Raw genomic sequence first — 18,667 nt, 5'->3', positions numbered from 1 at the left:
AAAATCATACAATTCAAATAATTTTTTTCAATACAAATGGAAAATATAGAATACAAATAAAATATTATACAATCCAAATAGAAAATTATAAAATATAAATGGAAAGCATTTATCGTACTTAAAACATTACATGCTTTTTGATTTATTTGAGACAGTCCGATATTAAGGTATTTAATGTATAATGAAGGAATATTGAACAATTTTGAATCATTTAAATTTAAAATGATTCAAAATTGTTCAATATCCCTAAAAAAAATTAAACTAGTTAAATATGTATTGCTATATAACGATGAAAGTGAAATTAACCAAATTAACATGACCGTAAGAAGCTGGCCACGTTTTTGAAGAGTTATCTGCCCTTGATGACAAGAAGAAAAAATTGATTTTTTTTTTCAAAATATCTGTAGTAAATGGTTCATTTTATTTTATATTTTAATAAAGAGAAATTTTATACCTATTTTCACCAAGAGATTCATATGAAGTTCAAATTACTTTTTACAATCTTAATAACACATGTGCTGCCCAAAGAGATGTAAAATTTAAGATGCAATTAATTCGACAATAATCAAAATTTTGTAAATTTCCTTGATGGATTATTTTTATTTAATAACACCTTCAAAATGCTACCTTGATTAAAAATATCAGACCATACATGTAAATTGATATATTAGGTACAAAATACGGTCATTATACATTGAATACCTTAACAAATGACAAAAGTGTTAATGATAATAGGCATTTGAAGTACATGTAATTTGGTAAGTTTGATACGACGAGTAGGGACAAATTTTTTCTTCTTTACAACATGCACTAAGACCGCGGAACATTAACTGGCAAAATTGGAAATATGCAGCTTACGTCATTCCCATCTGTTACAGTCAAAACATTTAATGATAGACAATGAAATGGGCGGTTACAATTCGACACGGACCGTCCGAAAAATCATTGGATTGAAATTCTAGTTTGAAATTCATTTTCAATCCACCTCAGCTACGTTAGAACGCACGGTGTTACTGGTTGGTTTAAACAATATTTATTCAAAAATAATGAATCGATTGGGTAACAGGCAATGCCTATAAATACCCTTTCTATACAAGAATCAAAGTTACAAAATACAATGGACTGAATATATATATATATTACAATGCGGGTAAACACACACCTAGACACGCCTTCAGAAACACACACAGACACTCACACGCAAGCACACACTGACACGCACAGATCCAGATGAATTAAGCATAACACATAGTATAAATGAAATATAGTAAAAAATATATATATCATAAGGAAATGTATTTAAAAACGTTTTGTTGACCTAATATATTCTTGCACATAATTTGTAAAGTTGATGTTCGTTTGATACGATAACTTCGAACACCCATATAAAAGAGTCTTTAGTTCATACGGTATACCTAGCTCTTGTAAATTTTTTCTTAGTTCATTTCTTTGTATACTGTAAACTGGACAATTCATAAAATAGTGCTCATTATCCTCATTATGGTAATCACACCTAGGACAAGATGAATCAGCTATTATATAATGATTTTTAAGTGTGCATTGAGGTTACTAGCTTTTCTGCGTAATTGACAGTGAAGTATATTCTCTTTTCTGTTACCATGGTTATAATATTTACAGTTGCTAAATGGTCGTTTAGTTTTTATTTTTGACTTAAACATTGATAAAGAAGGTGACATTTTTACATCAGAGCTAAGATTATTCCACAGTTTTAAAGTGGAAGGAATAAAACTATTATAGTAAGATTCAGTTCTACATAATGGTAGAGAAAGATTACTTCTGTCTGATCTCAAACTATAAGAATGTTGCACTGGTTGGAAGGGCTGTAATAATTCGCATAGATAATATGGGGCAATACCATGGACAATTTTATAAAATAATATAAGTTTATGATTTATTCTTCTCTGATGTAATGGCTCCCAACCTAGTTCGTCGTATAGATTAGATCTTGAAGAATTTACTCTTAGACCAGTAATAATTCTTGCAGCTTCTACTTGAACCTTTTCTAACAATTCTGTATTTTCCTGAGAGCAGTTATCCCATACCACATCTGCGTATTCTAAGACAGGTCTAATGAAAGCAAAATATATCTTTATTAGGGAATTTCTATCAAGTGTGTGCTTTAGTAATCTCAAAATATTTAATCTGTTACAAGCTTTTTCGTAAATAGCAGATATATGTTTATTCCAACTACCATCGGACTGGAGGTGAAGCCCTAAATGTATATGACTACTGGATGGTTCAATAATGTCCCCATGTTCTCCAAAATGAATGTCTGGAAAAAGTCGCTGCTTTCTTGTAAAGTTAACATTAATTGTTTTATCAGCGTTAAAATCTACAGCCCAAGAGTTTGACCATTTCTTTATTTTTTCGAGATCGGCTGTAAGAGATAATGTAGGAGTCATAATATCAGCGTCTACTATAGCAAACAAAGATGTATCATCCGCAAATAAACGGATACCATTATGTATGCCTTCGGTTATATCATTAATGTATAATAAGAATAAAAATGGGCCTAGCACAGATCCCTGGGGTACTCCTGCATCAACAGTTTTGAATGTTGATGAGAAACCTTCAATATTTACTTTTTGTTGCCTGTCAGTAAGGTAGTCTTTAATCCAGCCCAAAATATTATTTTGGAAGCCTATTTTTTCAAGTTTAAAGATAAGTCCTTTGTGCCAAACCCTATCAAAGGCTTTTGAAATATCACAGAATATAAATCTTAGGTCCCGGCCTTTATCGAGATTTGACATAATTTTATGATATATTTCAACTAGTTGATTTACTGTGGAGTCCCCAGGCTGAAATCCCGATTGGTTTTTTGATAATAATTCGTTGTCTTTTATATAATTAAACATATACTTGAAAAGTATTTTTTCCATGACTTTGCAAACAGAACTAGTAAGAGAAATAGGCCTATAATTGTTAGTATTTTCAGGGCTTCCTTTATTTTTAAAGATCGGAGAAACATGTGCTTGTTTCCATATATAAGGCAGACATTTCTTACTGAGAGACATGTTGAAGAGTCTTGTTAGTGGTTTATAAATGGAGAATCGTATTTCTTTTAGGATTCTTGGAGATAATCCATCTGGCCCTGGTGGTTTAGTGGTATCTAAGATTTCTAGTTGATCAAGAACATCCTGTTCAGTAATTTCAAAATCATCAAAGCAATTAATTGGCGGACCGGGTCCGTGTTCAGGAAGATCTGGCTCAGTGTTGATATGTGAGATGTTTACAAAATAAGTATTAAACTCTTCAGCTTTATCAATAGGATGAATAAGTATTCTACCATCACTAGTTTTCAGAGGAGGAGGGGAGGTATTTTGTTTTTTAAGTCTTGAGACAGATTTCGCTATGCGCCACCATTTACCTGGGGGAATAGTTTTATCTATAAGTTGAGAGGCCAGTTTTATTTTGTAATCATTTCGAGCTATTCGTACTAAGTTCACTACTTCGTTACGAATTTCTCTAAATTTTTGCCAGTGACGAGGATTATCTGTACGTTTAGCTTTATGGTGTATTTCTATTTCTCTGGTTGACCCAGAAGACAAATAATTTCAATTTTGGAATAGTTTGAAATTTATATAAATCAGAATTTTCTGTCCAGTGTTTTTAAAGAAATATAAAGGGACAAATATTTGATTTCTGTTTGGTATGCATGTGTGCAGGGAAGGGGGGGGGGGGCTGAACGATCTTGGAAATAAATAATAAATATGAAAGTTTTCTTTTAGTTTGGACAACCCCTCCCTGCATTTGTGTGTCAAACATTTTTCAGTGAAGACAAAACTAAAAAAAAAAAAGCTTCTGTCATCCTAGAAATAAATATATTCTGTCATGTGAAGGCATGATCTGATTCGACAATTTTTGACAGCCCCCCCCCCCTTTTAGAATCAAATGACCATCCCCTGAAAAAATAATCCCTGTCTTCTATTACTTTTAATAGTGTCCTTAAATGTGTCCTTAAAATTATATGCTTAAATACTCATATAAATATGAATTTCAAACAACATGTATTTGGGAATTGAAATTATTTGTCTTTTGGATCATACATTCACTCTTCAGGTTTGAAAACAGCTCAGGTGGATTGAAAATGAATTTTAAACTAGAATTCTGATCCAATGTTTTCTCGGACGTCCGTGTCGAATTGTACCCACCCATTTCATTGTCTATCATTAAACATTTTGACTGACCTAAGCTGCATATTTCCAATTTTGCCAGTTTTAAAATGTTCTGCGGTCTTAATAAAGCAATGCATCGGATTATGATACAGACAATCTAGTGATTGATCACTCAAACTCAATAAAAGATGTGACATCGTCCATAAAATGAATTATAAGAAAAAAGAAAAAAAAACCATTGATTGATATAGGTAAACATCAATAATTCAAATTACAAATACATTTTTTTTTCAACAAGAATTGATGGGTTTCTGAGTTGTGACGTTTTAAAGTTTTATCATAAAATTTAGTCTTAGAAATGTACGTTACCAGGGAGTTTCGTTACTTTTCTGTGGCTTTACACAAAATATATAAGATTATAAATATAAAATTATTCACAGTGTATTTTATTTTCATAAATAATTTTTTATTTAAAAAATTGAAATGTCTATCCAGCCTTTCTTTACATATTCTATTAGACAGTCATATTATGCATTTATTAACAGAAAATTTAAACCATAAAGCATCTTATTTGCAAATAAAATATTTTTTTTCATTGTCTATGAAAAATGAAAAAAAAATCGTATAAAATAATTAAGAGCTGATATCGGTCTTTCAACAGTCAAAGATCTATTAAATAAAATTCCTCCTTAACAGCTTAACAGCTAGTTAATATAGCGTATATCGTATTCTTTCCCGGAGGTGGTGGTGGGGGAGGGTTACACCAAACACAAGTCAGGTGCCTGTGATAAATACAATCCAGTCTATGACAAAACACTAGGGACAGATAACTCAGTAAATCTGTAGCAAGAGTTATCGAGATTTGACATGGCGGACAGGGATTTTAGAACTCCCTTGTCGACAACGCCAAACGAAGATTTCAACCCATTGGCAGAGGAACAAGAAGATTTTAATAGGTAAGGAGGATATTATTTTATAGGAATGTTATATATTTTGCAAATAATTGTGTAGCAACAATGCAATGGTGATGTTTGCACGCCTAAATAATCTCGCAGAAGATGACTTGCTCCAGAGGTTTGGGAAATATCTGACGTTTTCCAGGCTTTTTCACTATTTTGATATTTTACGTGCCAGGAAAACGTCAGAACCGGCGCCATTACGAAAACTGGAAATTTCACCGTCTCCAACCGGAGCTGATTTTCGATACGTGCGAACTGAATTAAATGCCGAACTTGCAATTTATCAGTAGCACAATTCTTCTAGTACTCACCAATATCGATGAAAAGAAAATATCACTCCACATTTGGATACAGATCTTGCAAGATTTTAAAATGCACAAAATGAAAAGAAAACTCGACGGTCTGATAAAATGTTCTCCCCAGACTGTATATTTCATAAACAAACCATAAAATCGATGTTGGTAAGTACTAAAGGTATTGTACTATTAATAAGTTGTGAATTCAGCATTTAATTCGGTTCGCAAGTATCGAAAATCAACCCGAGAATGCCGCCTCTAGTTGGAATCGGCGAATTCCCATTTTTCGTAATGGTGCCAGTTCTGACGTTTTCCTGGCTTGTAAAATATCAAATCGTTAAAAAACCCAGGAAAACGTCAGATATTTCGGACTAGCTCCAGAGGAGTGCTGTTGTTTGTACTGTGTGCAGGGTTCTCACCAGGATTTTGTTAACTTTTTTGTTAACTTAAGGTTTCTGAGAAGGTTGAATCCCATCTAAGGTTGAAGCATCCCAGAAAAAAATCATGTTGAGTCCCAATTAATACAGTATCCTTCCAACAAAATATTTTAATGGACAAACTGTTTAATTTAGGCAATAGTATAATATTAAATATATTGTGAATGCATCCAAACCATATTCTAAAAAAACACATATGATAAATTGCCATAAAAATTCATTTTACAGGTCTTGCACATTTCCCTTTCAGAGTAACTGTTAAGCTAAAAGGGAATTGTTCCTCTTCAGAGTAGTGAAAACAGTGCTCCAAGTCACACCTGCTATCAGCTAGTCACTAAATGGTGACCTTAGCTAAAAAAAAATTTGGTTGTCATTTCAGAATTTATGGTCGCCATCCAAAAATATTTCACTTGCCATAGTGAAAACATTTTGTGAATAACGCATTTAGTATATCATAAAAGCAAGGAACAAACACTCATATATGTACATGTATAATATCATTTTCTTAAATCATAGGTTAATTATGTTCCCCAAACGAAGTTTAGGAACATATTGTTTTTACTCTGTTTCTTACTATTATTATTTTTCTTCCTGGATACTTTTTTGTCCGTGAGTGTTCTCGGAAACTGCTACTCCAAATGATTTGAAACCTTTTTAGGATTAATAGGTATGTTGTGTAGATGTGCGTAACGAAGGTCATTTTGCGCGCACATGGATGCACCTGCGGGTGCATGCAATGAGTGAAATGACTGACATACTTCATATAGCCGTAACTTTTATATTTTTTGATGAAATGTTTTGAAACTCATAACATAAGGATTTATTAGTAGTGTAGACAAGATGGCATGGTCAAATTAGCATGAACTCGGGCGCATGCACGTGCGCTTTGCTTTGATTAGCTGAAACAAAAGTCTCAATATCTTTCTTGTTTTTTGACAAAATACTTTGAAATTTTAATTATAGTCATACATTATGAGGTTCTACAATATAATATATAAGAATTGTCATGAAAACACGTGCATGCACATGTGCTGCAATCTGATTGGCTTAAACTTTAAATGGCTATAACTTTCTTGGTTCTCAACAAAACAGGATGAAATCTAGAATATAAATAGATATAATGGATTCCTACATTATGCTACTATCAAAATTGAATGTAAGAACATGCATGCACGTGCGCGAGCACAATGCGTTAAATGACCAATGTACTTGATATAGTCGTAACTGCTTAACTTTTTGATGAAATGCTTTGAAACTCAAAAAATAGAAATATATTAAACGTGTAGACAAGATGGTATGGTCATCATGCATATCCATGCACGTGCGCGTGCGTGCAATGCTGAAATGACCAATATATTTGATATAGCAGTATACTTTTTTATGAAATGCTTTGATACTCAGAATAAAGAAATATAATCGAGTAGACAATATGATATGGTCAACATGCACATGCAAAGCGTAAAATGACCAATATACTTGATATAGCCGTAACTTATATACTTTTTGATGAAATTCTTTCACACTAAGTTTTATAAAATATATTAATAGAGTAGACAGGATGACATGGTCATCATGAACATGTATGCACGTGTGCAATGCTTAAATGACCAATATACTTGATATAGCCGTAACTTTTATATTTTTTGATGAAATGTTTTGATACTCAGAATTAAGATGCATTTGTAGTATAGACGAGATGACATGGCAATCCTGCACATACATGCACGTGCGCATGCGTGTAATGCGTTAAACAACCAATATACTTGATTGCCTTAATTAATGAAGCTTGACACCAAAAGAGAGTTGAGGAGCATTTTGGGAACATCTGTAACGGTCCCCGTTACAATTATAACTAGTTATTACTGTGATTAGGCCTAATCAATTTGCTAGACTGAAGGAACCATATACTCTAGAAGAGCACAGGTGATTTTATCTAAGAATTAAAATCAAATCCAGTGAATTAAATTGACTGATGAGCGCATAAGGTGAAACTATTGAGATAAGACTGTCAGCTGTTTGTTATGTTACATTATCATTACATAAACAGTTTAACAGCTGCTGTTAACATTGCCAAAACATGATGATATGCAAGCAATATTGACCAAATGCTCCATTAACAAGGTTGGGTTCTAAAAAGTCTATGACATTTGGCAGCCGTTCTATACAGCATGCTGTTATAAGATTACATAATCTCAGTCTTTGCAATGCTTTACAGAGATTTAGGAATGTCTTCAAACATGTTCTTGATAGAGAATCTTGGAAAAAGTCAATCTCGATCCCGATCATAAAAATGTACAATTGCCGGCCCAAATTTTCTTGGTCATAAAAATATGAGTAAGTTTTAATTTCTAGTCGCAAAATAAATTTTTGGTTCACAAATGCAACCATTTTAGTTGCAACTTGGAGCACTGAAAAAGCATATCTGTATAATGGCATTATCTTCATGTTATTTAAGGAATGAATTTAATAGCTACCCAAGTTATACTGGTATGACCTGGGTTGGGGCAGTTTATGCTTTATAAACCATGAAGCGGTTTATAAAAAAACGTAAACTGTTCCAACCCAGGTTATACCAGTATAACTTGGGTAGCTATTAAATTCATTCCCTATAATTTAATTTTCCATCATTAAGTGTAAAAATTAAGATAATTTCTCCTTCAAAAATGCCTTCAAATTTTATGTATTTTAAATGTAACGTCAAGCAGATTGATACGTTTTTGACATAAGTCATTGTGACGTAGGCAACCCAGGTTATTCGATACATTCTACTTTTTTATCCAATCAAATGATGTGTTACAACCAAAATTAAATTATAAAGATATAATGCATAAAATTCATTTATTAAACATTTAGTGCCTGGAAAAGATGATGTGATGATATTTTAGGGTTGATTAAACACACAATGATCAATGGCTGTCACTTTAATTTTTTATGTTGACAAATGATATGAAAACTCTGAGAATCTGATAAAGTCACTCCTTCTAAAACCATCTTTGAAAATTTAATATTTCAAATAATGGTTTGCATGTGTAATAGAAGCAATGGTTCAGAAATTATTTTTATGATGTCTTTCAGGGATTTATCAGTATCTTCTCAGGGGGCAAAATTCGGCCCCATTCCCAATTGAAAATGAGTTCAGTTTTTCCCAATTTGGCAGTATTTTTACCCAATTGGTGAACAATGCTTTTATATTTATTTATCTTGGAAAAAACTCAGTAAAATTATCAGGTTGTCTGTAATTTTCCGCTGTTTATCTCATTTAGCAAAGCTACAGTCATAACACGTTTATAAACACTATTAGTAAACATCGCTGACTTTTAATCTGAATTTCCTCCTTTTTTCTGAAAATGGTGATATTGTGTAATAATATAGATTTGTAAGTCAATTGACCTAAGTGGTTAGAGTGTCTGCTCTAGAGTCGCGAAGTAAGGAGTTGATCCTTACGTCGTGGGTTTGAATCCCACTGTGGGACGTGGAGACCGGTCCTTCGGATGAGACCATATAAACCGAGGTTCCGTGTCGCAGTAGGTGCTGGCATGAAAAAGATCCCTCACTGCTCAATGGCCATAAGTGCTGAGTATAGGTCAAAATTTGCAGCTTTTCCACCGGCAAGTGGTGGCGTCTCCATATGTCATTGAGTGAAAAATTCTCGAGAGGGACGTTAAACAACATACAAACAAATCAATTGACCTATGAGTGAATGGTAAGAACTATAGCCATATATTTCGGATAGAAAAATATATTTTCAATGCAATTATAAATATTAAAAAGGGACTTTGAGAAAATATGAGTACCTAGTATAATTTTTTGCAGGAGGTTTATTATCTCCAGAAACAGATATTCTTATCACCTAAATTGGAATCTCATAGACTCATGTACTACCCTAAGTTGTATAAATACTTTATACTTATTGAAGTCAAATTTAGTTTTATTAGTCTATTATTCATCATGTATATGATGAAGTTGGATCATATTTAATTGTCTGTTTGGTTGCCCAAATTAGAGTTCATGCTGAAATGATAATGAATTACACCTGAATACGTGACGATAAGAAGATTTTTATTTTTTCCCAATTTCAGCAAATAGCCGATAATATTTTCCCAATTCCCTAAAAATGGCGTTTCCCAAAATAGGCTGATAAATCCCTGTCTTTGAAAGAAATGATATATTAACTAATGACTAAATTAGAATGAATGATTTTATATATGAGTTAGCAAGTGCTGAACATATTCAATTTCACAATTTTAATACAGATAAACTTTCGTAAAGAAATCTACATTGTAGTTAATAATTCATCACTCTTCTTGAGCTTTTTGCAGTAGTAAATATTGTAGTTTGTGCACTTTATAGATGCTAAATATTTAGAGGATGTATAAATATTTTTGCACCTAATCTTTTACTCAAAGCAAACATGAGAATAGAGGGTAAATGAGTGAAACAGAAGTGTTTTTAGCTCACCTGAGCTGAAAGATCATGTGAGCTTTTCTGATCACATTTTGTCTGTTGTCAGGCTGTCCATCCGTCCGGCTTAAACTTTTCACATTTTCAACTTCTTCACAAGAACCACAGGGCAAATTACAGCCAAACTTGCAACAAAGCATATTTGGATAAAGGGGATTCAAATTTGTTCAAATGAAGGGCCATGCCCTCTTTCAAGGCGAGATAATTAAGAATTAGTGACAATTTGGTGGCATCTTGAAAAATCTTCCTCTCAAGAACAACTGGGCCAAAAACTTGAAACATGTGAAATAAACCTTCATTATATAGTGTAGATTTAAGTTTGTTGAAATTATGAGCCCCAGGGGTTGGGTGGGGCCAATAATGGGGGATCAAAGTTTTACATCTTCTCAAGAACAGCAAAGCCATGATAAATCATATTGATTTGGAAGCATCCTCAGGTAGTGTAGATTCAAGATTATACAAGTCATGACCCCCTGAGGTAGGGTGGGGCCACAATGGGGATCAGACTTTTACGCAGGAATATGTAGTTTAAAAATCATCTTCTCAAGAACAACTGGGCCAAAAAAACTTGAAACTTATGTGAATTAAACTATCATGATATAGTGTAGATTCAAGTTTGTTCAAAACATGACCCTTGTCTTGGTTGGGCTATAGTGGGGGATCAAAGTTTTGCATAGCAATTTATGCTAGGAAAAAAATCTGCTGCTCAAGAACAGCAAAATCATGGTTAGTCATATTGATCATGGAAGCATCCTCAGGTAGTGTAGATTCAAGATTTTTCAAGTCATATGACTCCTGGGGGTAAGTTGGGGCCAAAGTGGATGATCAAAGTTTTACAAAGGAATATATAATAGAAAAAACCCACTGATAAAGAACAGCAGGACCATATTGGCTCAGGTGAGCATTTAGGCCCATGGTCCTCTTGTTTATTACACAGTTAAAAGAAACAATTCCCTTTCAGCTTAACACTTACTATACATGTATAAGGGAAGTGTGCCCAGGCTTTTTTGTAAATCATGAAGCAAGAAAAAGCTGCTGCATAATCAAGTACTCAAACTTGACCAAAGAAGTGTGTTATACATAATCACAGGTGTCATATGCAATGAGGCATAAATGATAAGTAATCCCATTGGTTGGCTGCACTCTAGTGACTGAAATTCACAAAATGAAAGCAATAATTGTGCTTCCTAGATAACACACAAGATTCAAAGGTTTGAAAAACTGCTATCATGTGTTTACAAGCCATATCAGAGTTTTGCATGTGACATTTATGGATGAGTCATCTTGAAATAAATCTATTTTATCAGTCATATTGGTGTATTAAATTTCATGGTCCCTGCCTTCTTGGGGCCTTAGAGGTGGGGCTAGAACCATCAAAAATAGGCTATCTTTAAAAATCTTCTTCTAAAATCTTTAAAAATCTTCTTTACTCCTGGACATCAAGCAGTCAACCTGTTGGCATGATTATAATAAGCATTAAGCCCTCTACCAAAATTGTGAAATTCATGGCACCATAAGGGTGCAACGATAAACCGTTTGACGGTATATCGCAGTATATTTTTCCACGGTTCAATTCACGATACGCTAAACTGATATCGCGGTTCGGTTCAATCGGTCCAGAATTATCCGAATCGTCCGATTTGTTTCCTTTTTTACAATTTCAAAATGGCTTCCGCGCAAAACGTGAGGTCGCCGATAACACATTAACGGAAGTTAAACTCATCTCCAGCATCTTACAGACCTCAGATTTAACACGGAGAAGGACTTAATGTAATTATAAGTTATAGATGTTAAGACTAATGATAAACCCTTTAGATCTAAACGTATTCTTTGGTAATACACGATATTTCATCACCTGTGTATTTCAATGAAAATTCACTGTCTTGTTGACTAAAACGTGTTAACATGAGAAATATGACAACTCCTATTTCATTCCAATTTAAAAGGAAGATTATTAGGAAAGGTCCCCGTAGTTCCCTGTAAATGTTCATCATTGGTTTAGAAAATTGTCAAAACTCAAAGATCTACCTAACAATCCAATTCAAGTTAACAAAATTTTATTTTAATCATTATTAGAAAAATATGAACATTTTATATAACCCTGCCAAGGTTTAAAAAAAATATGATACAAACTTGAAAGACTTTTTAACCTTGTCATGTATCGTGATACGTATCATATCGTGAACTGAATACCGTGATACGTATCGTATCGTGAGGTTAGTGTATCGTTGCACCCCTATGGCACCATGCAGGGTGATCTTATAATGAAAATGCATAAATTCTTTAAAAATTTTTGGCTCTATACCTGTATATTTAGCTATTTAACTAGGTGTAGGGTTATAATGATCAAGGGTACCTCTTCGGAAATTGTGAAATTTGTGACCCTAAGGTGAGGGGTTTTTTTGTTTTGTTTTGTTTTTTTTGATTATATAGTGAAAGTGCATTATTTCTTCTCCTGGGTATTTTGGGTATTTAGCAGATAAACTAAACTGGTTATGATGGCAAGGATGCCTAGCTCTTCCAAAATCGTGAAATAAGTGGCCCCAGGGTCAGGGGTTTGAAGGGGCGGGCCGGGTGTCTGTTGAATTGTTGAATATATAGTGCATTAATTCTTTGAAAATCTTCTTCTTAAAGCCCATGGGTATTTAGCAAACATATAAAGTGTGTGGTTATGATGAGCAAGTGTGCCTCTTTTAAAATTGTGAATACAGAAGCTGCATGAAGGGCGTATGGAATGATTTATTAGAAAAGAAAAAAGTCTGTGAAGCGAACTATGGAAGAGGGAGTTGCCTGAAATTGAATTAGGTACCTTAATTGTGGTTAAAAAAAAGAAGGAAGTGGCCCCATAAACAAAACAATTGCCTGTGACATCTATGTCTGCACAAATACAAAGAAACATGATCAATGAATGCATGTTTACAGATGTTCACTTCTTCCGCAGAACAGAAAGGCCATGTTAGTCATAATGATATTGAAGCATCCCCAGGATGTGTTTATTCCAGTTACGTTAAATGTCGTGACCCTTTTGGGCTAGTGTGGGGCTACAACTTGGGATAAGAATTTTCTTATATAATAAAAAATGGAATTTTTTAATGCCATATATGCCATGATAATGGTGGGGGCATATGTGTTTGTCATGTCTGTCTTCTTTCTGTCTGTCCATCACACTTTGTGTTTAGCTGAGTTTCAAAGAAATTGTTCAACATGTTTTTATAAAACTTGTATGCTGATACACATTAGTGAGAGCTATTCAAATGTATTTTAAAAATGACCTTGACCTGCCCTTTGACCTTGACCTCAAGATTCAAGTTTGTTCAAATCATGACCCCTGGGGGTATGATGGGGCCACAATAGGGAATCCAAGTTTTACATTGAAATATGTAGAATAAATCTTTTAAAATCTTCTTCTTAAGAACCACAGGGCCAGAAAAGCTGAAACTGAAGTGAAAGCATCCTGGGGTAGTGTAGATGCTAAATTGTTCAAATCATGACCCCTGAGGGTAGGGCGGGCCACAATAGGGAATCCAAGTTTTACATTGAAATATGTAGAAATTTTTTTAAAAAATCTTCTTCTCAAGAACCACTGTGCCAGAAAAGCTGAAGCTTAAGTGGAAGCAGCCTGGGGTAGTGCAGATGCTTAATTGTTCAAATCATGACCCCCGGGGTAGGGCGGGGCCACAATAGGGAATCCAAGTTTTACATTGAAATATGTAGTAAAAAATCTTTAAAAATCTTCTTCTCAAGAACCAATTGGCCAGAAAAGCTGAAACTTAAATAGAAGCATGCTGGGGTAGTGTAGATGCTAAATTGTTCAAATCATGACCCCTGAGGGTAGGGCGGGGCCACAATAGGGAATCCAAGTTTTACATTGAAATATGTAGAATAAATCTTTTAAAAACTTCCTCTCAAGAACCACTGGGCCAGAAAAGCTGAAACTTAAGTGGAAGCATGCTGGGGTAGTGTAGATTCTAAATTGTTCAAATCATGACCCCCGGGGGTAGGGCGGGGCCACAATAAGTACTACAAGGGGGGAAATCAGGTGAAAAACAGCAAGGCCAAATTTACTCAGGTGAGCGTTGTGGTCCATGGGCCTCTCCTTTTAAATGGCAAGTTCAAACACTAGAATTATTTAAAATAACGTATCTGCATTTGCACATATTTTAACATTACTTCGCTTATATTTTGTTGATTTACATACAGTGAATTGCATATAAAAGAGGGATAATTTTACAATGATTTGGCATTGTGGGTTCTTTCGTAAATCTCCTGAAACAAAAACTGAATAATAAAGCCATTTTTTAGCTGCAACAGCATAATGCATATTATACCCCATTTTTTTTCAGTAGTAAATCTTTAATATTATTATTGTACAGAACATGGGAGTATTATATATCATTTAACTTGTTAGGGGTACCATTTGATCATAAATTGGTCATAAATGTTGAGGTTTTAATCATATATTTTAATGCAGAGTGCATTATAACAGTGAGTATGAAAAAACACCAATACTGTGAAAATGGCGTTATAAATATGTTAGGAGGTGTATTTCATTGTAATATGCTAAATATAGAGTTATATGAAATGATTATGTTTAAAATAAAATTTTCTTTGATCAAATTTTTAATTTTTTGATTGGTTTTACAGCAAACTCTGTCTCCAGAATAATCAGGAGCATCATGACGCAGACTGCAGTGGTAGTGATGATGAAACAGATTCTCAGTGTACATCAATTGAGGAGATGCCAGCAGGAATTCTGTACAGTGTAACACCACCAACCAATATACGTGGAGTAAAGAGAGACAAGAAAAAACAACAGACAAACATTCAAAAACAATCCTATAAACAGTACACAGAATTAAAAAAGGCAAAGAAATCATTGCGAAATGCTGTCATTAAAGAAAGATATGCAAATGATCCCATGTTTTGTAAACTTGGTCATATAGATTCAGATGACAATCTAGAAAAGGATTTTGCAGATGACAAAGATAAAAGAAGTATGGATAGTCGTGATTTGAAGAAAAAAAGCATGACAAAAACTATAGCTCATGAGAGATTAGCAAAGAGAAATTCTAGTGATTTAGCTTCAATAGACACAACAACAGTCGATGTTCCTGTTCCACAAGCTGCTGCAAAGGTTGACACCTCAGGAAGATTTTCTTCTTTGAACTTTCATGGAAGAATTCCGATTGACAGCTCTGGAAGGTTTGCATCATTGAACCTTAAATCTCATGCCCTGTCCTCGATGGGACAGTCATTGAGTTCAAGCTGGAATGTAGGCAGAAGTGAACACAGAAGACAGTCTGTAGTTAATGTGGAAGTGCCAAAAGAAAGAGTGGATTTTTTCAAAATATTTTCAACATTGATAAATATGGGTTCACATTCAAAAAAAGAAAAAGATGTAAAGGGAGTGAAAGATAAGATGAGCTATAGAAGACAGATCAGTTCTGAGCAGGAGTTATGGCAGGAGCGATATAAAGATTACTTGTGGCTTGAACTTCAGATGGACCAACACGGCTTTAAAACTTTGAATGAACAAGAAGAATATCTGAAAATGCAAAGAGAGAAAATTCCAGATGTTCTGGAAGAAATACTGAATTTCAAATTTGATTGCTCTTTGGAACAGTTTGAAAGAAGTGAAGAAGAATCAAGTTTTAGCATTCAAAATAATGAGAATACACCTTATTCATTCACATTAACATCAGAAACAGTTGCACAGCAAAGAGAAGCTCTTATTTATGTCCAGGAATTGCTAAACAAACTGGATGCATGTGAGCAATTATTTCCTACATCAAAGGCATTTGCAAAAGAATTTGAAATGTATAGTAATAAACAATTTACTCAGCAAGTTAAATCATTGTACCTTTGGCAAAGTATTACCAAAGATTTATGTCACAAGATCCGAAAACTAGGACTCATTCTTGGTGCTCAACATGCATCAGATTATGACTGGCCAGAAATAGACCTTGATAGTCCACGGTTCTCGGAAGACTTTGATTTTAATTGTTTTAGCAGGCAAAATATTCCAAAAATTGAAGAGCCATCTTGTGTGATTAGTGAAGATGAACTAGAAAACACTTCTGAAAGCTTTAGTACCCAAACTGAGAATGCCAAACGTGTAACATTTACTCTAAATAGTACAAGGTCATCAAGAAACACAAGTCCAGTGAATTCTGAGATATCTTACAAAGGATTAAGGACAACCTACTCCTCAGGAAACCTCTCTAGAGCTTCAAGCGAAGCAAGCCTAGATGAGCTTCATCATCCACCTGCAAAACTGTTGTTTAGGAAATATGTAGACAAAACTTTAAAAAGAATGGGGATGAATAAAATGTTGCTGAGGTTCAAAGAGCTTTTAGATAGAACATTACAAAGGGCTAGAGAGGCTTTACAAAGGCCAAAGATTCCTTCCAATTCTGATATACAGGTATTTGATTGTATGATACATATACATTGTACAGTATATATTTAATTGTATGATACTCTTACAATAAGCTTGAAAATCTGACATATGTTTGTCTTTGAACCTGTATTTCATGCTCTCCAATTACATTAGCTGCTGACCCGAACTTCGCTGGTCTAAAAAAGTTGCTATGGATGACCAGAGAGCTACAGAGCCATTTATTGTTATATATAAATTTATACACAAAAAAGTGGAGACCTTTCTCAATTTATTAGGGCCCCCGCAAGGATCACTGTCTGTTCGTCCACCTGTCTGTCTGAATGTCACTCTTCCATCCAAAATTTTTTAGCTCACCTGAGCAGAAAGCTCAAGTGAGCTTCCCGATCACCCGTTGTCCGTCCTCCATCCTTCTGTCTGTTTGTCCATCCGTCTGTCTAGCTGTCCGTCCGTCTGTAAACTTTTCACATTTTCAACTTCTTCTCAAGAACCACTGGCAAGGATGCTTTTTTTTTTTAGGTTTATTAGAAATTGGTCCAGTTTTTAGCTCACCTGAGCTGAAGGCTCAAGTGAGCTCTTCTGATCAAAATTTGTCTGTTGTCTGTCGTCGTCGGCTTTGTTGTGAGTCGTTGCAAACTTTTCACAATTTCATCTTGTTCTCCAGAACTACTGGGCCAATTTCAACCAAACTTGGCACTGAGTATCCTTGGATAAAGGGGATACAAGTTTGTTCAGTTGAAGGGTCATGTCCTTTTCAAAGGGGAGATAATAACAAATTAGTGAAAAATTAAAATCTTCTTAAGAACAGTAAAGCCATGATTGGTCATATTTATATGGAAGCATCCTCAAGTAGTGTAGATTCAAGTTTGTTCAAATGAGGGCCCCCAGGGTAGGGTGGGGCCACAATGGGTGATCAAAGTTTACAGAGGAATATATAGGAAAAAATCTTTTTCTCAAGAACAGAAAGGCCATGATTAGTCATATTATTATGGAGGCATCCTTGGGTAGTGTAGAATGAAATTTGTTCAAATGAGGGCCCCCAGGGGTAGGGTGGGGCCACAATGGGGGAAAATCTTCTTAAGAACAGTAAAGCCATGATTGGTCATATATGGAAGGATCATCAGGTAGTGTAGATTCAAATTTGTTCAAATGAGGGCCCCCGGGGGTAGGGTGGGGCCACAATGGGGGATCAAAGTTTTACATAGAAATATATAGGAAAATATCTTTAAAAATCTTCTTCTTAAGAAAAGCAAAGCCATGATTGGTCATATTGTTATGGAAGCATCCTCAGGTAGTGTAGATTCAAATTTGTTCAAATGAGGGCCCCCGGGGGTAGGGTGGGGTCACAATGGGTGATCAAAGTTTTACATAGAAATATATAGGAAAATATCTTTAAAAATCATCTTCTTAAGAAAAGCAAAGCCATGATTGGTCATATTTATATGGAAGCATCCTCAGGTAGTGTAGATTCAAGTTTGTTCAAATGAGGGCCCCCGGGGGTAGGGTGGGGCTACAATGGGTGATCAAAGTTTACAGAGGAATATATAGGAAAGAATCTTTTTCTTAAGAACAGAAAAGCCATGATCAGTCAAATTGACGTGGAGGCATTTAGGGCTGTCACGAGTACCCGAAATAACCGAGAACCGCGGTCCAAGTTGTTCGGTTCGGTTCCGGTTCCATTTTTCCGGATTTCGGTTCGGGTCTGGTTTATATATTAGAGACTGTTCAATACAAAAAATGGCGTCGAAATCAAAGGAATGATGACGATAACAGTGATAAATAAACATCACAACTGAAATCTACTTCATTCCATGACAAAACACTTGTCACGGAAGTATTAGATAATTATCAAAATGAGCAGGAATGGTCAGGTTGTGGCTAATAGTAGGCCAAGTCACCGATGTCTAGACGTTCGCATGGTTCAGCCTTGTTTCCAATGTAAATTCAATGTAACAAATAAAGATTTTTCAAGTTGAATTCA

General features: G+C 34.6%; 1 protein-coding gene across 1 annotated transcript in view; it reads left to right on the top strand.

Annotated features, from left to right (window-relative positions):
• The first annotated feature begins 4,976 nt into the window (after window positions 1–4,976).
• Window positions 4,977–18,667, top strand: part of LOC133176376 (mitogen-activated protein kinase kinase kinase 4-like) — a 204,342-nt gene continuing 190,651 nt past the window's right edge. The window contains exons 1-2 of the mRNA XM_061311501.1: window positions 4,977–5,092; window positions 14,934–16,713. Of these exons, the coding sequence (XP_061167485.1) occupies window positions 5,004–5,092; window positions 14,934–16,713 (1,869 nt within the window). The 5' untranslated portion in view covers window positions 4,977–5,003. The remainder of the gene's footprint in view (window positions 5,093–14,933; window positions 16,714–18,667) is intronic.

This window comes from Saccostrea echinata, unplaced genomic scaffold, assembly GCF_033153115.1.
Source record: "Saccostrea echinata isolate AGI-Se365-2 ecotype Australia unplaced genomic scaffold, CSIRO_AGI_Sech_v1 ptg000075l, whole genome shotgun sequence".
NCBI classification, from domain to species: Eukaryota; Metazoa; Mollusca; class Bivalvia; order Ostreida; family Ostreidae; genus Saccostrea; species Saccostrea echinata.
This window is presented reverse-complemented; position numbering and strand designations above follow the sequence as displayed.